The 20664-nt window shown below is 45.6% G+C and overlaps 1 protein-coding gene across 1 annotated transcript in view; it reads right to left on the reverse strand.

Moving 5' to 3' along the window:
- PRDM6 (PR/SET domain 6) overlaps positions 1-20664 on the reverse strand; it is a 108162-nt gene that overhangs the window by 10930 nt on the left and 76568 nt on the right. The window contains exons 5-6 of the mRNA XM_039253417.1: positions 19892-20016; positions 6918-7260 (exon numbers count right to left, since the gene is read on the reverse strand). Of these exons, the coding sequence (XP_039109348.1) occupies positions 6918-7260; positions 19892-20016 (468 nt within the window). The remainder of the gene's footprint in view (positions 1-6917; positions 7261-19891; positions 20017-20664) is intronic.

Consider the following 20664-nt stretch of genomic DNA (forward strand, 5'->3'; position numbering starts at 1 on the left):
ACTAAATAAAGCCAATTCATCTTTTCTTTTTCTTTTTTTTTTTTTTTTCTAACTCTGCTGTCAAAAGTTGGGGTGATTTATTTCCTACAGTCAGAAGTCAATCTGTCCTTATGTTAATCATCACAGTCGCAAAGATTTACACACAGAAGGGCAGAAATGACCATGGGGAGGCTTATCTTGAATTCTATTATCAAGGTAACGCCAAGGAAAGACAACTAGAATTCTAACACATCCATTGTGCCCAATACTATGGCCTCAGAGGCATGGGCTATGCATCCAGTGACCTAAGGGCACAGCTTTCCAAACTTTGTGGAATTTATCTTGACTGAATGGAAGGGTCTAGACAACAGGGAAAGCAGAAAAGGGGAGTCCTCCTTCAGCCTCTAGCCTGAGTCAGCTGTGGGGCTTTGACAAGTCAACAGCCTGATTGTTCCTTCATCTCTCTGCTAAGACGGACGAGGGACGTACTGATCTAGCTTGTCTCTAGCGTCCCATCATGCTCTGGTCCTGCTTCCAGGCAAGTAACCAACATGTGCTGCCTAAGAACCTGCCCAAGACACAGCCCCATAAGATGCAGCATCAACAATAGGACGTCCATCTTCCATTGTGTGCACCAGCCAGTTCCCCGCACACAGAGCCTGCTATGGTTGTATGTGTGAGTATACATACTGATGAGAATACAAACCTCTTAATCTTTTTTTTTTTTTAATGTTTTATTTACTTCTGAGAGAGAGAGAGAGACAGACAGACGACAGACAGTGTGGGCAGGGGAGGGTCAGAGAGAGAGGGAGACACAGAATCTGAAGCAGGCTCCAGGCTCTGAGCTGGCTATCAGCACAGAGCCCGACGCAGGGCTTGAACCCACAAACTATAAGATCATGAGCTGAGCTGAAGTTGGACGCTTAACTGACTGGGCCACCCAGGCGCCCCACGAACCATTTAATCTTATTTGGTAAACAGTTGAGAATTCAGGGTAACAAGAAAATCTAGTACCAAAATGCAGAACCCAACCTTACTTTAACTGATCTCAAGAAACAAAGCGATCTCCTTTTATTCTTAGGTATCTTGAAGAGTAAGATTTTATACCAGATGCTTATAGTCATTTTTGCAGAAGCTGAATTTATGTATGGAGACTACAGAACTAAAATGTGTATTCTACTTGCCACTATGATACCAGATTGGCTCTCTCCGCCTAGAAATGTATAGGAAGTTAGCCGTCAGAAAGTACAGAAGTTATACAGCAAGCAGACAAGATTCTTTCTTTTCCTGGATTTTCATGACTTCTAAAAAAAAAAATGAAAGGAAAAGATCCAAAAGTAATTTTAACATTGACTGCATCATAGGGTTTCACTTAAGGATGCAGGCATACATTCAAAACAGAATGAAATCCCCAAGTCCAAGGGTGGGTCTTAGAAAACACTAGTACCACTATAGAATCTTCTTTGGAATAACTGGCCACAGGAGTGAAGACTCACAGTTTACAATGGAAGTAATTTGAGGGCACAGAATTTGTTGCCATTACTCTGTTTTTTATTCTGATGACTAACATTCTCGTAAACTTGTCAAGGTCTGGCCAAAAGATGAGGCTTCCTTTACTAAACATTTGGATCCAATCAATTTCAACTCCAAAGTTCTTTCTCCCTGTGATGTGTCCTACTGTCAGGAATGACATCATCAAGTACTGTGTTTAGCGCTCCCCTTCCCAGGATCTTATGTGACTCAACAGCTAAATGGGAATCTCCTTTCTAAGAAAGCACTCTGATTCTCCCCCAAATCATCAAACACAGATGCCATTTCATTATTCTGAAAATAAACACAACTAGCATTCCTCACAAAGTGATGACATTTCACAACCAGAAGAAGCTTATGGGCTTCCCCCGCCCCCCACACTACTGGAGATATCTAGCAGTGTTGTCTGATGCTAAAAATGTTCTTTATCTACACTATCCAATATGGGACCCATGAGCTGCCTCAAATTACACTATCCAATATGGAAGCCATGAGCCACCTCGAATGACACTATCCAATATGGGGGCCATGAGCCGCCTCGAATGACACTATCCAATATGGGAGCCATGAGCCACCTGAAGTTGTTCAGCTCCTTAAATGTCATCAGGGTGACTGAGAACTGGATGTACTATTTTACCTCATTTTGATTTCTTTAAACTTAAATAGCTTCGTGTGTGACTAGTTTCTGTGCAGAAATATCAAAGCTTCATGAAAAACCAGAGTATGGTATAAGATACTTGGTAACAAAGTAACTAAAAACCAGGAGCACCTGGGTGGCTCCCTTGGTTGAGCGTCTGACTTCAGCTCAGGTCATGATCTCCTGATTCTAGAGTTCGAGCCCCATATCGGACTCGCTGCTGTCAGCCTATCAGCACAGAGCCCTCTTCCAATTGTCTTCCCGGTCCCCCTCTGCCCCTCCCCTACTTGTGCTCTCCCCAAATTAAGTAAATATTTTTTTAAAAGTAACTGAAAACTAGACAAAGCCTAGGTCAAGTTAGTTGGGATCTCTCGATGCTGGTATACGTTTAAGCAGAAAGCAAGCGGCCAGACAATCCTGTACATCCCCTGTCATTCTCTGTAACTGGCAGCGTCTCCACCAAACATGACTCCAGTGAAATGTGCAATTCATTTGCTTTGGGTCTGTGATCAGTTTGGTGTACACAGAGAAAAAGGATGAAGCATTTAACAAAATTAAGTGTGGTCTGGTTTACAATATTAATCCTTTGATTTTTTTTTTTCGTTCATGGTATGAAAGCCTCCAGGACAAAGCTTGTTCGGCTGGGGCCACGTACTCTCCATCCCCCGCGTCAGTCCGCCCACGTGCACATCTTCCAGAACTTCAAAGGGAGCGCTACTTAGGTGACTGCTGGCCGTGCGGGGAGAGAAAAGTACGCAGCTGTATGTAAGGAGGGAAGGACTGCAGGGAAGCGGCGCAAGTGCAGGGCCTGGAGAACACGGAACCCTGGAAAGAACATGTGGGGAAGGGGACAGTGGAACACAAGAACACAGACACACTGAAAACACATGGTCATCTCCAGGCTCCTCCCACCAAAGAGCACCTTCTGGGGTCACCTTCCCCTCTGGTACCACCACATCCAGTTACAAACAATGATGCTCAAAGCAACACAAATATGAGCAGCTGATGGCGCACCCAGGAGGCTAAAAGGCAAACATGTGCCACAAGAAAGGAAGGGAAAGGAAAAAAGGAAAGGGGAAGGGGAAGGGGAAGGGGAAGGGGAAGGGGAAGGGGAAGGGGAAGGGGAAGGGGAAGGGGAAGGGAAGGGAAGGGAAGGGAAGGGAAGGGAAGGGAAGGGAAGGGAAAAGGATGCAACATAAAGATACACATTAGAAAGACACTTTCTGCAGACAATGAAAGACACGTTCATCAGAAAATGATCCGCTGAGATTGAAGGCTTTGCTTACCCCTTTCTGGAGCCCCCCCAGTGGGACTGTTGAGGGTTTCTGCAGCAGAAAAACAGAAGAGAAAAGGGATTTCTAACTCCTGGTTCAAGCAAAAGGGATTTCAGTTGCCCTGGCCTAGCTCAGACACTAATGCAAAACCCTTAGTGTTTATGAAGTTCCTAAATAGATGCATGGTGGAGGTCCTAACAGCTTCTTCCTTAGGAATCCACTCGGGGTACAGAAAAGTCGGGAGCCTGGGAAAAAGGAAAAAAAGAATTGGGGGTCTATTTGCTTAGCACTAACAGCAGGAAATCAAGAAAGAACACTCCCTTGGCTCCCAGACCCCCATGGATGTGTTTTAATCTTGAGTGCTAATTCTTACCTGGCCCAGGTCACAGGGGATTTCTGAATTTAGTGTAAACAGCATGGTTGTGAAAAATGGTCATCTGGCAACCTAAGCGTCCCTGGATCTTTTTCCTTTATACCAAGGCAGAGACTTTTTGATGGTCTCTCCCATGGAAAAGCTCATGGACACAGTCACACAGAGTCTCTTTGATGAAGGTTCAGATGGCTTGGGTTTCACGGCCAACTATTCAGTCTGTTGAGTGAAAAATCTCTTGGACCTTGGATTCGGGGGCCTGTTTCAAATTTGGACGCATGTGAAACTCTAACCTGTTTACCTTCTGACTTTGTCTTCGGTGTCTCTCTCTTTGGCCTCTGGTTTCCTAGCACGATTTTCCTATCAAAATAACAGTGTGTGAGTTTTTCAAAGAGACGAGAAATGGTTTCTGACCGGCAGGTTTGAAGCTTTATCGCTGTATACGGCTGAATGCCTGCAAACTGCCAAAGATGGAAAGCTGGCTGATTTATGGAGTCAATAACTGAAGAAAATATGTACACTCAGCAGCCGTAATTCTCCACATGGAAAATAAGAGGGAAAGCTCCAAATTTCACAACCATCAGATACACAGCTGATACCCCAACTGAGTTCTTCCTCTTATCTGGCAATTCACTCATGTGGTTAAGAATCATGGAGAATATCTTCTACTTCCAAACTTGCTGGTACAAAGACAGCATTCTAGATCCTACAACAGAAACGAGCTATTCCAGTACTTTCTGCAAAAAGCAAATTCACTGCCTAGAAAGAAACTAGTGCATCACAGGGAGTGGGTATCTTCCACTATTTGCCCCAAATCCCCAGTCATCAGTCTGGACACGATGCAGTAATTTAAGCACTTCCCCATCATTACTTCGCCTAGAAAGGGCCTAATGTTTCTGAAGTCCTAATTCTTAAATTCAACGTATTCATCAATGGTAGTGACTACGTCTGAAGTGTTCACTGACAAAGCAAAGAAGAGAGAAAAGAACATACTTCTTGAGTCATCTGGTCTGACCCTGGCTATCGACCTGGGTAACAAGCACCCATCCGCACACGTCATCAGGGAAGGCCTGGCCACACCACACCTGGGCAACTGAGTCCACTAAGCCCAGCAGGGTCTACCCCAGAATGGAAAACTCATGCCATTTGGATTTCTTCCAGTAACTCTAAATTAAATGAATCAGCACTCACCCAACAGTCCCTCCTGGAAATGGATCTGGTGTATGTAAGTCTACTGAATGTATCAGGTATTTTTCTGACAGTTTACATAGATGTTTCACAAATTAGGATAATATTATTTAATGGCACAGACTTCACAGGGACTTAAACCATAATATACATAGGGTTTTCTAAGTGTCACTGGGGTCAGGTGAAATAGTCTGTTTCAGTCTCCATTTGCAGTCACATATTCTCATTGTTTTATTCGATATTCAGCATGAAATCATATCAGACTCAAAGCTAAGCCTTGCATTCCAGGGTCCAGAAACTATCTAGACTATTGTTTGATTTTTTACCCTGCATATTGATTTATTACGACCGCAATGTACCTGTGCCAATAACAGACGCATGCATCTGAATGCCAAGTTTCTAGTAACACAATTTAATGCCTCTTTTAGACTTGAAAACTACCAAAATGCATTGCAAATTTGGAAGAGATGCACCTTGAAGCTCTACGTACACTTGCGAGAGGGAGATACTTTCAAAGAAAACCCTTCCTGAGTGAGGAAAACATTCGCACAACTTTTGTTGTCACCTCTAAAGCCCAAAGCATTAATGCGAGATACTTTCTCTCCTGGGAAAGTGTAAAACACTGGAAAGGCCCAGCTGCCTTAACAGCTCTAATGCAAACTTTTCAACATTAACTGATTACAGCAATGCTTGATGCTTGGCAAGGGGTTTCTAGAAAGGCACAAATAAAGAACATAGACACATGTAAACGTGCCTAGGCACGTTGAAAGGGGTGCTTGTTATTATTTGAGAAAACATCCACCCCCTTCCCAGCACATCTGCACCCTCTGTGTCCCTGCCAGATTCTCTAGCATGCTGTCATACCCTGCTCAGCTGGGAGGGGACAGCTAGGTGGGTCACCTAAGCCAAAGAGAACAGAGGGCTTAAGATTACTCAGTGGCCAAATGAAGAACATATTAAGAAGCCTTGCTTCCAACCCCCTCTCTTCTTTCCCCCCAAAGCATTTTCTATGTTTTGTTTTATTTTATTTTATATTCAAAGCGCATTTTCCAGGCTACTCTTAGACATTTGGGGTTTAATCAAATCTTCACAGGACGCGCCAGGGAGAGAAGGCACGGTCCTTTCGTACTGAATTATTTTGATTTTTGTCTTTTGCGCTCCCAGCTCTCAAGACTGTCGAATAAACCAGTTTTGATTCATAAATAATAGTTCCATTATATCTACTGTGCCACTCGTCAAAGCACCTGAAATTTTAATTCACTTGTTCAGCTAAATTTCATCCTCAGTTCATGGCCATAAAATTCTTTATTGACAAACTTTCAAACCAACTTTGACTCTGAGGTATCTGGTCAACATTTTTCTTCTGTGTGGATATTAGTTTATTGAATAAGTGGCATCTGTTTTCCTCCACATCACTAGCAGAGTAGGTATTTCCTTTTGACAGCTTTGCAGGATTTATGGGTTTGCACGCTCTGAAGAAAAATAGTACTAAGCAAAAAATTCCAATTCATTACCTCTTAGTACTTAATTAAGTTCATACCCACGGCACACTGGAGGTGAACCCTGAAATGCCTGTGACAGCAAGCAAGGCAGTCAGCTATATTATCTTAGGAAGACAGAGAGGATTCTAATGCTCCTGACCTCATTTTTCCATCTAGGATATTCATACATGTGCCGTCCACTTGGCTCCCCGTTAGACCCGGACAGAACCATCTGGAAAGCCAGAGCAAGGTCCCTCCCTGCAACCTTTGCTGTTCCCGTAGCCCAGCTAAACAATAGCAAGCCCAGCAGCGGCCCCGCCATTAATCTCTGACCTTCCAGAATGTGCACGCACCCCTCTCAGGGCAGGTGGCTGCAGGAGGTGCCCGGGGCCTGGAGCGAGGCAGGCAGAGGGGCCCACTGAGCATACACGAGGGGAGCGATGGAGAGTTGGGGTTACCTGTCGGGGTTCTGCGTGCACACGTGCATCTGTAAGAGGATCCGCTGCGTGAAAGTCTTAAAGCACTGCCCGCATTTCCAAAGGTGCCAGTCACTGAACTCCGAGTGGAGCTGGCTCGTGGAGGTGGGGCTTGCAAGGACGCGCTGGTTTTTCACGTTGATTTGGTTAAATCCTGACTCCATGGGCCCAGACTTATCCAGGAGGGAGAAGTTCCTGCTGCACGGAGTCTGGGGGAAAACCACGGAGCGCTGCTGGGCGGCTGGCGGCAGCTTGTTGCTCTTGCTGAAAGGCTGTAATGCGTCCTGTCTGCACATGGCCTCCATGACCGTGGAGGGGACATTTACTGGGGGGACAAGAAGAGCGCCAGAAGGTCAGTTCTGTTAGCCTTTCCCCTAAGCACCATTACACAGGCTTCTAGAAATTCCTAGACATCACCATTTTCAACATTTGTTTCTCTAGACTCACAACTAACTTGACATGAGGGGGAAAGGAAGCATTCAGATCACAAACTCCTATCTCACTCAGTGCCTCTTTGTTAAGCATATATATCCATAGACCGTTTACACATCGTCTTCACCGCACAGAGTTCACTTGCAAGTTGAGACATAAAGACTCCATAAGGAGGCTCCACACTGCACCCTAGGCACGGAGAGACTTCAGAAGGAACAACGGCAAAAAAAGGAGGAGGGGGGGACAGAGTGGGAGGGGGGCTGCCCAAGGGGACAAACTTGAGCAATGTGTGAGAAGATAGTTTCGGCCCCTCAAGATTTGAGGCCTTTCATCGAACCTTGCCAGCATGGCACAGTCCAGAAAAACTGGCTGAAAGATGAGAGGAACCAGGTGAACAAGACCTAGAGACGATAGTCTGGCACCTTGGTGGGGACGGTGAGGGAGATAAGCTGACCAAATGGCATGGTGGCATGGGTCTCAACCCCATGGGAATAAAGAGGTAGACCTCAGAGGCTCTTGAAGGTCCAAATAAATAAACAAACAAATAAATAAAGACATCTTGCCTAGGAAACAGACACTGACCGTTTCTGTACAGAAATAGCAAGAAAAAAGGGTTCAGGGAGGGTCTGAGCCAGGTGTGATTACAGACAGGGTCCTGTGGATGAGGTCAGAGCGCAAGGCAATACAGCATGGTGCTGGCAACCTGGGTTTGGGATTGGGAGGACCTAGGTTCGAATCCAGACTCTACGTGGTATTAGCTTAGTGATCTCAGGCAAGTTATTCACAGCCTCCCTGTGCCTCAGCTTCTCTGTCTATAAGATGAGGGCAGTGTGAGTCACAATCCTAAAAGTAACCATGGCCGGGCTAAGTGGATGAGACAGCCTCCATTTTAACTGCACTCTTTAACAGCCTCACGACCACTGTCAAGTACGAAACACTGAAATCTACAACTGCGTCCTCAATAAGATGTGAAATGGTCACCCAATGGACTGAGTCGGTTAATGCACAGATAGGTTTTAGAAGATGCCACAGCAACCACGCCACAGATGTTGAGGCCCAGGAGCACTGGCTTCATCTTTATACCCCCTGTTACGGCACATAAATGCAATAATAGAAGTATCCATCAATGATGACCACCATTACTGTTATTTTAGGGAAGACAGTTTGGAATGAAGGAAGATGGATGTAAACTGGAATGGTGGGAAAGGAACCAGAAGAAATATTTTTGAGGAAGGAAACCTAATACATGTGACATCTGTTTTTCTTTAAGTTGTTATGACGTTAATAATCCAGATCCCTGGGGCACCCACAGATTGGGAAGTGATCAGAATAGGTTTTAAAACAACTACTCTTGTTTTAAGTAACTACTGTGTCAATACAATGTATGAATTGGTTCTTTCAGGGGTCAAAGAGATTAAAGGTCACAGGGTGGCCAAGAGAAGAAAATCAGAGGCCAAGAAATCTGAAGAGGTTGACAGGCAAAAAGATTGGTGATGGGAAGTAACCTATGGTCCTTGGCCACTGGTTCAAGGACACAGGGAAGGACATACAGAAGTGGGGGCTCTAATCCTTCCGTCAGACCATCACTGAGATGCTGACATAGCATGTGAACTCAAGCGTGCTTGACTACAAAGAGCAAGTGGCCGTGGACTGTGGCTACCGGGAGGCTCCGTGCTTGAGGCAACAGGGAGATGCCATATGTGGAGACACGTGGGGATGGCATGCTGCCACTAAGGGCTTTCCAACCCAGACAGTGTTCTGCCTAATCACAGCCATTACACGAATCCAATAAAGGGAATGGCTCTGTGTACGGGGCTGTCAGCAAAGCCCATCAGGAAGGGAAAATGAAGCAAGAGACTTATAGATCTGGGAAGACATCTGTGTAGTTGAATGCACATTACACTCACAGGGGAGGCTTTTAAAAAATTAAGTCTCAGAGGCACAAAGGTGGCCTGAGTTGGTTAAGCATCTGACTCGGGTTATGATCTCACACTTCATGAGTTCGAGCCCCACAGTAGGCTCTGTACTGGCAGCGTGCTGGCAGTACTTGGGAGTCTCTCTCTCTCCCCCTCTCTTTCTGCCTCTCCCTGCTCTCTCTCTCAAATAAATAAATAAAAGAAGCTTAAAAAGTAAATAAAAATTAAATCACTGTCTCTTGGGAGGGCCTCAGCATCTGCATTTTAGAGGCTCCCCCAAGTGCTTCTAATGTACATTCAGGTTCGAGAATCACTGATTTAATGCAACCTTCTCTTACTACAAATAAAAAATGCTAAAGCCCCAGAAGGCCTGGCACTGTCACTTGGCCAGGGTCACATATGCAGAGGACACAGCTGAGCTGCAAGCTTTAGCCTTCAAACTGCCAAGACGTTTTTTTCTAGCCATACTCCTAGACTGTCACTGCTCACCAGCTGTGTTTCAAAAGTAAAAAGAGCATTTTATACGTAGTCGAGTGTTTGGCATGTATGTAAATACATTATAAACATAAGCATATATGTCATATATGCATACACACTATAAACATACTGATACATAACTATATACATTTTTGTCTGTCTGTATGTTATATATAAATATTTACACGTAATTTCGACTTCTGAGGCAGAGGTGTATGATCCATATCACATCTGTCCATATGTTTCCGACTTTTGAAAAAAATCTATTCACATAGACTGTTACTCTTTTTATGTTCATTTACTTATTTAATTATTTTAGTGTTTGTTTATTTTTGAGAGAGAATGAGCATGAGCGGGGAAGGGGCAGAGAGAGAGAGAGAGGGAGACACAGAATCCAAAGCAGGCTCCAGGCTCTGAGCGATCAATGCAGAGCCCGATGTGGGGCTCGAACTCACGAACCGTGAGATTGTGACCTAGCTGAAGCGAGACACTAACTGACTTAGCTACCCAGAAGTCCCTAATGTTTATCTATTTTGAGAAAGAGAGAGAGTGAAAAGGCAAGCACAGAAGGGGCAGAGAGAGATAGAGAAAGAGAGAATCCCAAGCAGGCTCTGTGCTATCAGCATAGATCCCAAAGTGGGGCTCAATCCCATGAACAGAGCCACCCAGGGGCCCCCAACGTTACTCTTTAAATAGGTACTGCAAGACAAGGAGGAATGTTTCGGTAGCTTTTTAGTCAAAAAATAATAATTATAATGGCAGCAGCATCAGAGATCAGGGTAGAGCCCATTTTGTGTAGCCCATTTGTAACTAATCCAGAAGAGAGAAAGCACAGGAGGACCCCCACATTTTCAGGCAACACTAAGCTCTTGCAGGTTGGGAAATGCCACACTAACAGGAAGGCACAGTGGAAAGCCTGTTGAATGAAGACGTCTTCAACATGCATGAGGACAGGATCACCAGCCAGAAGCCCCACTATTGGAAAGAGGAATATAATGCCCTTGGGGGAAATTAACGTAAAGAATACTCTAAGTATAGATCATGGATTCTGACTTTTTACTTCTCCTGAAAAACAACCTAACAGACTAATTTGCAAAAATGGTTATAGTTGCCTCACCTTCATTTTAAGCACGAGAATAGGGGAGCAAAAGAATTTAACTCTAATGATCAATGTTAACACGGTGATAAAAATTTATACCAGTCTGTATAATCATCTAGGATACCTGGGATCAGAGGTAAAGATAATAGTAAGAGGGAAGAACGGTGCAGATGGTGGGAATAAAACGGTGCCCTGTCTTATTATTTCCTTTTCCAGGACACCTCAAAGTAAAGGTAATATGCTTTCAAGAAAGAAGAAGCAAGATCTACACTCTACATTCTACTTTGGGCGGGATCCTTTATTGTATGAGTGAATCAATTCAATCGTACTGAATGAAATGCAGCATATAAGTAACATAGAGAGAGGACAAACTAAGGACGGGAAGAAATAATTATCACAAAAGCAACTGTATGTGATCTCTAAACTGTCCCGCAGAGCTCCACACACTTTCAGACGACCCTCGATATCTACAAAGCACAATTTTTTAAAGCAGTATTTCTAATTTTTTAAATGTTTTATATTTATTTTTGAGAGAGAGAGACAGACAGCATGAGCAGGGAGGGTCAGAGAGACAGGGAGATACAGAATCTGAAACAGGCTCCAGACTCTGAGCTAGTTGTCAGCACAGAGCCCGACGCGGGGCTCGAAGTCATGAACCATGAGATCATGACCTGAGCTGAAGTCGGACACTTAACCAACTGAGCCACCCAGGTGCCCCTTAAAGCAGTATTTAAAGGACACAGAAGACTATTCTTCCTAAATGAGAGGCCCACAGGCTACGGCGATCCACAAGTATGAACACAACACAGGAAATGATCAGAAAGGAGAGCGAGCATGCAGACAACCGCAAAAGGCCCAGAGATGACAGACTAAAGTGGTCTAGAGAAGGATGCGGTTTCCACATGAAGACACACTGAGCTGGGAAAATCTCTTCCTTCTACCAAAGATGAAGGGGGTAGAGGGCAAACTGCCAGAGCCCTATAGGGTACAGAGTCAAAGAAGAACATGAACTTGTCAAACCCCAGTAAATTAAAACAGTGAGAGGGGTAAACGCAGGATCCCTAAAACTACCCTCTGCCCATTCATTCAGTCCACCAATACTTTGTGAGCTGCTGGTGCCATGTGGGTGCGGGGCGAACAAACAAGCCCCTGCCCCTGTTCTCAGGCCACTTACACTCTAGTGACAGAGATGGCTATCAGACACAAGGTTTCTGCAAACAAGTTCTTACTGAGTTTCATCAAATCTAAAATCCCACCCATTGTAGTCTGCACCATTAATGGTAAACCACCATGACCTGTAAGGCATCTCCCAGGTTCAGAAAGAACAAAATGGTGGGGGAGGGGGGACATGTACGTTGGCACGGACAACACACAGTGTGATGCATGCTATCAGAGAGACGAAGAGGTGCCAGGAAAGTTGGGGAGTGAGGGACAGCTTCTCTAAGGCAGTGACCTTGAATGTGAGCCCTGAAGGGTACACAAGTGTTGGACAGGCGGGAAGGGAGGAAAAGGCAATGCGAGAAGTTGGACATGGGCAGCTTTGCTACAGGGTGTACGTGGCATGCAGAGGAGGAGCTCAAAAGAGGACGTAGGGTCTGTAACAAACCAAACAGGACATGGCCAGTCTAATGATGCGTGAATTCTGATTTTGTAAAACACTACCTGAGCCACAGGAAATACTTTCTGGAGCTGCCATGAGGCCCATAGGCTACCGTACTAAAGAACTGGGGATCCATTATAGGAGTAATGGCAAGACATGGGGTGCCTGGGTGCCTCAGTCAGCTAAGCATCCAACTCTGGATTTCGGCTCAGGTCATGGTCTTGTGGTTGATGGGATGGAGCCCTGTTGCCAGTGCAGAGTCTGCTTGAGATTCTCTCTCTCCCTCTCAAAATAAATAAGTGAACTTAAAAAAAAAAAAAAGTGATGGCAAGTCAAAAAAAGGATCTTAAGTTAGGGTGTGTGCTGATAAGATTTATGCCTTAAATGCATCATTGTGTCATAGTGTTAAATGAAAATGTGAGGTGCAGAACAATGTAGATAGTATGCTACCATCTGCATAAAGGGGTGAGAGGGACAGAGTGAAAGTCAGAGAAACAGAGGGAGAACACGCTCAAATACTTTAGTGGGCAAAACAAAAGGAAAGAAAGAAACTTCTGGGAGAGTATATGGGAACATATCCATGGACTTCCAAGAGGAATTATGTGTCCATAGTACTTTCTGGATTTTGATCTACGGAACCAAATTACTTCTTCACAAAACATGTCAATAAGCTGAAACAATAAAATAAGCTAATCTTGGGGTGCCTGCTTCAGTTGGTTGAGTGTCTGACTGAGGCTCAGATAATGATTTCACAGTTCACGGGTTTGAGCCCTGGATCAGGCTACTGTTAGCACAGAGCCCACTCTGGATCCTCTGACCCCCCTCTCTCTCTCTCTCTCTGCCCCTCCCCTCTGGTTCTCATTCTCTCTCTCAAAAGTAAATAAACTTTAAAAAAAAATACACAATTAATAGGGCTTTCTAACTGATTGGTAGAAGGGTAAGTAAAAGTAGAATGCCAGCATTTCTAGAAAGAACTGGATGAATGGGGGTGAGCTACTGAACTGGGGGAGGGGTAGAATGGTTTCAGTCATATGTTCTGAGCTGGGCACTCTGGTCAGATACCAGGGCAGATATAAAGCACACAACTTGATGGGAGTGTGGGGGTCAGTACAGAGGTCTGGGTCGGAAACACAAATCCAGGAATACCTCAATCAGGTCCCCTAGGGAAAGACACTGAAATGCAGATTTGCAGTTTTGTGTGCGCGAGGTTCACAGAGGAGCGCTCCCTCGATCAACACCTCTGGGGAAGTGAGGCAAGAAGACCACATCCAGAGAGGAGATGCACAGCTCTGGTCCTTCACAGGTGTCCTCTTTGCGCAAGGGAACCAGTCCCTAGTAGCCCTGACAGTTCCCAGTCGCTGAACATGGGCTACACGGAGGGAGAACACGACCAAGGGCAAAGTGGGTCTCTTAGGTTGAAGGTGCTTCCTGGAGACAAATTCCTCTGAGAGCCTGCAGCCCCTTATTCTCCCCCCACCCCCACCACCAGGAGAATGAGTGCCTCGATCTAATAGCAAGGTTGGGATCTAGGTGGCACCCCACAGGGTTCCAAAGCGCCCAAGGAGACCAAATCTCTCACGACAGTGGGTTTCCCTGTGTTTTTGGTCACTTCTTGCTATGGATGCATTCTCAGTGGGGGCTGCCTTCTGTTGAGAGTCCTGTGCAGGTACAGAGGCATCCCTATGGGGTCACTTCTCTTTGCTTCTTCTAGCACCCTACAGGTGTCTCCAGATCTGGACCAATCTCTGTTGGCCCAGGGTTTCCAGGCCTGGCAGGTTGTACAAAATCAAGCCCCACATCATCCCAGAGCCTGGGCTGGTTTCTAGAGTGCAGCATTCTGTTTTTTGTTTTGTTTTAATGTCTACTATTTTTGAGAGAGAGAGCATGTGCGAGCAGGGGAAGGGTGGAGGTGGGGGACAGAAGATCCAGAACAGGTTCTGCACTGATAGCAGTGAGCCCAATGTCGGGCTTGAACTCATGAACCATAAGATCATGACCCAAGCTGAAGTCGGAGGCTCAACTGAGCAAGTCACCCAGGCGCCCCAGACACTGCTTTCACCAGACACTGCTTTCACCAATGACCTGAGATGGACGTTTCCTTGGCTGACTGAACTGTGAGCAGTATTTTTCTAGTCCTCACTCAGGGAGAGAAGAGTAATTTCTAGTCCCCGGGCTTACGCAAGGAGTCAAATCCCAGCTTCATATGGTCATCAAGGGGCCCGGAGCGTGGACTCCCCTCAACTTCTTGAATGCGCAGCCCAAACCCCCTGAGCTCAGGCTGACAGCTGTGGCCATGTCACCGGGCTCCTGGGGTGAATCTGGTTTACATGCTATGTGCTCCAGTGCTTTCTTCTAGACTTGAGGACAGGCTCTGAGCTCCTACACATCACAACACTCCCCGCGGGGCTGGGCACACAGACGGCCCTGCTAGAACCAACGAGAACACAAGCTAGTCCATGTTTCCAGATGAAAGGTGAGCCTGGGCCTAGCGCCTCCTTATGGGTGGCGTGAGGGGGGTACCGGGTAGAGGCAGAGGCGGCCCATTTTGTTTTCTGCTCTGTAAAATCAAGGGAAAGAGGCAAGCCGGAGAGGGGCAGTGCATCCAGTGCCCCTCGCCACCACTGATTCTCTGTTGCCTCGGCTTCTCTTCCCAAAACCGAAAAAGCAGCAGGGAGACTTGTTTAACATGGATTCCCTGTTTTTTTTTTTTTTTTCATATCCTCTGAAATGAGTACGACACTCTGGTCTTTACACTCCGCAGGAGCTAATCCCCCACTGCAAGCATTGGGGGGCCTCATTCCTGCTCGCGGATGCAATCTGTCGACACAGGCTTTCCTTCGGGCTCTTCTGGAAAGCCGAGGGTGGATGGAGCCATGCTCTGCTTGGAGCTCCATTACATTCATAACCACGGTTTCTTACAAAGAAAACAACACAGGAATTGCTTCCAGAGCCCAAATGCCTGCGTGAAACGGTGCCTTCTCTTTGAGCAGCCAGGCGGCTCTCAATGGCTTGTCTGGGCACCTGCGTCTGCCCCACTGCCCCTCGGCCTTCGTCCCCGGAGGGGGGCAGTCACTGAGGCCTGAACCCACCACACCGCTCAATAGGAAATGTGTACTTTCATTGTTGAAAGAACCACGGGAAGAAAACGATATTTTAGTAAATGAAAGTGCTTCATAAGTATTATTTGCTAGGTAAAATCCTATTTCCCTTCAAAGTCTTGGGCCATGTCTCAATTTCATTAACCAAGAAAAATTTGGCTGCAGCGTTTAATCCCTTCAAATAATGGCAACAAAATTCTCAATATTCATCGGGGGAGTGGGGGCATTTAGTAATGGCTGTGGGCAAGAGGCCCCGTGGAGGTATTTTGTGAAATAAGTGTCTGGTATCAAGAAGCTTCTTTTTAAGGCACCGAATGTGTTCCGTGGCTTGCTCAGTAGGATAAAAATGGTTTCAGAATTGCTAATCCAGTTGAGATGATTTAAATTACTCAGGGCTGCGGAAGGCTATCTGTTAAATTATCTGCCCGCACCCTTTCACACATATGTGCTTTTAAATCACACCAAGTATTTTCTCTGCACAGAATAAGGAACCCTCATTATAAAGCATTCCCAGCTCTCTCGGTGAATCCATCTTAGAGTTAAGGTCATATATCTCCCCCACACTATCTGATGAAGCTTTCTGCTGGTTTCTGGGGTGGCCAATCACATGACAGATATATGGCTCTTAGACAGGAAATGAAATAAAATTCCTATAATGCCCTTGGGGGGGAGGGGGACTATCAGTGTGGAGCGTTTAAGTCAATGACTTAATTTTCTTGACGCTTCCCTCCACCCTCACTTTGAGCTCAGAACTCAACACTCAAAAGAGGTGCTTCATCTGTCTACTGAATCCACCACACTTGAAGCTGCTATCATCATTTCTTCCAAGAATTTCAGGTGCTAAATGACTGAACATACATCGCCGTGGAGTTAACGTTGTACTCTAAGCAGCAACCTCAAGAGTGCTTTACACGGTCAGACTCCAGGAGACAGAAGGATTAAAAAGCAAAGCATCCGGTGTTTCTAGAAAGTACCCTTCTGATGACACTGAGCCAATGAATCTGAAGACCAGATGGTACGCTCTAAGATCCACATTGTCGGTGGGTGTGAATGGCACACAAGATCCCAAAACCTTCCAGCCCAATCCCAACATCTGTCTCAGCATCATGAGGTACAAGCCATGCTGCCAACATGTGATTCCCGCCTCAGAGATAGCATCAAGGGTACGAAATGCATTCCCTACGAAGTAACTCCATGGATCTCTTTCTCTGCCCTCTCACTTGCATGCCCACGTGCACTATTTCTCACCAAAACAAGTAAATAACTTCAAAACATTTTTTTAAAACTTAGGGGTGCCTGGGTGACCCAGCTGGTTAAGTATCCAACTCTTGATTGCGGCTCAGGTCATGATCTCACGGTTCATGAGTGTAAGCCCCGAGTCAGGCTCTGTGCTGCCAGCGTGGAGCCTGCTTGGGATTCTCTCTCTCTCTCTCTCTCTCTCTGCCCCTCTCCCACGTGCACACATGCATGCTCTCTATCTCGCTCACTCTCTCTCAAAATAAAGAAATAAGCTTTAAAAAGTTCAAATAGAAGTAATTCCACGGTGGTTTCCATTTCTGACTCATAACTCAGTAGCTGGCCATTCCATCCTTCATTCCTCAGACCAAAGCCTTAGAGTTATCCTGGACCCCTTCTCTCTCGCTCAGCATCCAGTGTGTCCGTAAGTACTGTTGGCTTGCCTTTCAAAACGTATCCGGAATCCAACCACTTCTCACCACCTCTACCGTGTCTATACTGGCCCAGACTACCATCCCTTCCCTCCCCTGGATTCCTGCAAGAGCCTGGAACTGGATTCCCTGCTCCACCCTCAGCCCTTACTGTCTGGTCTCCACTCTGAAGCCAGCATAATCCTGTTACAACTGCAGCCAGAACATCTCACTCTTCAGCTCGGAGCTCTGCCACGGCACCCTTCGCCTGGCCCTCGAACAGAGGAAAAGCCAGGCTTCTGACAGGGGCCTCCTGGGCCCCACAGGGTCCCCGCTCCTGCCCCGCCCCACGTCTGAGTTAATGTTTCCTCACCTCGCTCCCTCCACAACACCCGGGCTAACTTCCACGTACTCTTCCAACAGGCCAGAGACAGCCCCATCGTGGGGCCTTAACACTTCTCATCTCACCGCCTGGAACATTCTTCTCCCAAATAACAAACACGTGGCTGATCCCGCCCCTCATCAAATCTCACCCCAAAGGCCACATTCCCAGCAGGGTCTTCCCCTGTCACTCCCCAAAACCCCAACGCCCAACTCCTGGCATGCCTCATCCCTTCCCTGCTTCGGCCACTCTACAAAATGTAGCACCTGGCAAACCATGTATGCACTCATTCATTCCTCTGTCTCTCTCCACTAGAATGTAAGCGCCAGGAGGGCAGGAATTCCCGTCTGCTTTTTTGGCTACTGTATTTGCAGCACCTACAAAGACACAAGCTTGCTAGAGGTGTTCAATAAATATCTGAGCGATGAATGACTACATCCTTGGACTATGTGCCTACGTACTTTAGAACTCTAGGCTTCAATAAGCTTATTATCAGACATTCCTCAACATACACACTACAACATCTTCCGAGTCTGTAGTGGGTTGTGGTAAAGGAGGGAACAGTAGACCTTACAGCATTTCTGAAAGGCTTTGGGATCAAATTCCCTACTTGAAGGTGATGCTACGTCAAGGTTCATGAGACATAGCCACATCAGAAGGCTGGGGGGCTGGATACTGGTGTTTCTCTGTACAGGGACTTTGGTGTAGGTTAGGAGAGCAGGGGCACGGAGCCATTCTGGGAAGACAGAACGTACTGGTCTCCTGTCCATTTCTGCCTCAAACACCAACCGCACGCTCCATGTCCAACAGAGATTTTCTCCTACAAAAACAGACACTCCCTCAAACACCAGTATCACTGCAGAGAAGAAACTTTCCAATGGAAACTTGGGAAGTAAAAGGAATGCACTATAGGTCCAAAGATTCATTTTTTGATTGGAGACTGGTTTGGGGTTAGGGTAAAGTAGAAAGAGAAAGTTGATGGCAATATGCTTCCTGAGGATTCTATTTTTTTTTTTTTTTTTTTGCAAATAAAATAAAGACGTGGAAAAGAAATATCTGACCATCAACATTTTTATCAGGAGTAACATGAACTTGTGTGTGTGTGTGTGTGTGTGTGTGTGTGTGTGAGAGAGAGAGAGAGAGAGAGAGAGAGTAAGTGGAAAAGGAAAAATAACACTTTTTTCCCCCAAACTGCAGTTTCTTCAATACATCTGTTCTCTCTGCTGGTTTTTCTGTTAGAGAATCCCAAATTGTTAGTTCACTGTAATTATCTGTTATCACTTTGGTGCCAAGAAAAAAATGGGGTCAGTGAAGCAGTGTTTCTCACTAAAAGACATTACCTAAGTCTGTTCTAAATCCTGAAATCACCTTATAATACTTCCCAAAGAATTGAGCAAACAAAAGTAAAACTTTGGGTAAAAATCACTTCCAAGGTTGCATTTGCTTAGATGAGATTATTATTATTATTTTAGAGATAATGACTGCCGTGGTAATGAAGATAGAACGTACATAGTTCATTTCAGACTAGGGAAGTTAGGAAGACAAATTCCTCAGTCACGTGTCTATGATTTTTGCTACTGTTTCTCATTCCAGTGACTCCTTGGCATACCCAGTTGACTGGAGGGCTTTTACCCCTAATTAGACAACACTGCTTTCTCATTATTTCATTTTTGCCTCTGATGTGACTCTGGCAACACTCTGGATCCCTGCAGAGCTGGAGTTCTATCTTGTGCGGCTCTGGTAATCCATAATCCCATGTGGTGGGGAGGACAGGGCCAGACACAGAGTAGGTGCTCAATAAATAGCAGCTGCCTCGGGGTCACTTGGGTGGCTCAGTCTGTTAAGCCTCTGAATGCGGCTCAGTTTGTGATTGCCCGGTCTGTGAGTTTGAGCCTTGCATAGGGCTCTGAGCTGTCAGATTCTGTGTCTCCCTCTCTCTCTGCCCCTCCCCTACTCAAGCTTTGTCTCTCTCTCTCTCTCTCTAAATAAGTAAACATTTTTAAATTTTTTTTAAAGAAATACCAGCTGCCTCAATATTGCTACCAGTGACTACTTAAAACTATGACAACGGCTTTGAAATTGTCAACAGGTGAGGAAAGGACTGGCTTGCGTAAGTCAAGATGCCCTGTAAAAAAAAAAAAAGCAAAGGACAGGAGCGGGAGAAGAAAAGGAGGGAACAGACTCGCGCACATTTGCATCACGTTATCAGAGCGAATTGGATTTCAGGAGTCTCAAGCAACACTCAAATTGTTAGCTTTCAAATAGATATTTCGAGATGTGAATTCAGAGCTAAAAGAAATTCTTACAGTTTTCATCCTGGGCAATGCATTGTAAGGGGATCCCAAAGAAAGACGTATAGCTGTCATTGTACCACACCAGAAGCTCGGTACCCCTGGGAATATCTATACAGGCTCGGTAGAATATATTCGACCTATTCAAAACAAAAGAAAACCCAGCTTAGTAATAGGTAGGATTCAGGTGCCCCCGCCCCCCGTCCACATTTTTATCGCCCCGAAAAAGTTCTGCCCAGCTCCATCTAAACGGTTTGTTTGCAATAAAATCTGCACCCACCTTATCATTCCCAACAACCAATTAAAGCCTGTACCCCGTATAATAAACACCTTACAGTTTATTTCCACAATGTCCCTCCACAGAACACTTTGGCTGAGGAGACACATATGGGGCCCAAGAGCTGGCAGAAAGCCAAAGGCTCATTAAAAAAAAAATTCCTTCTCAGATTAACGAGAAAATTCCATCTCTTGGCAAACTGTAGACACTGGTGCCTCACCTTCATCTATCAATTAACATTATTGATTTCCTATTTGAAGGAAAAGCATTACATGTATTCTTGCAACTTGGCATGGCGCGTCCCGGAATCTGTAATAAAATGAAGCGGCTTTGTGAACTAAGGACAGGGGAGAGTAACAATCTTCCCCATCGCCTGTCTTCTCAGGTTTGATACAAGAGAAGAGAAAACCCCTCTTCTGGGGAAACGTATGGATATTCAATAAACACAAGGGGAGCACGTTACTCTGGCTCAAAGAGGACCCTCTGAAATGACAGAGTGAAGGTACCAAGA

Source organism: Hyaena hyaena, unplaced genomic scaffold (genome assembly GCF_003009895.1).
Source record: "Hyaena hyaena isolate Hyena2069 unplaced genomic scaffold, ASM300989v1 scaffold_453, whole genome shotgun sequence".
Lineage (NCBI taxonomy): Eukaryota > Metazoa > Chordata > Mammalia > Carnivora > Hyaenidae > Hyaena > Hyaena hyaena.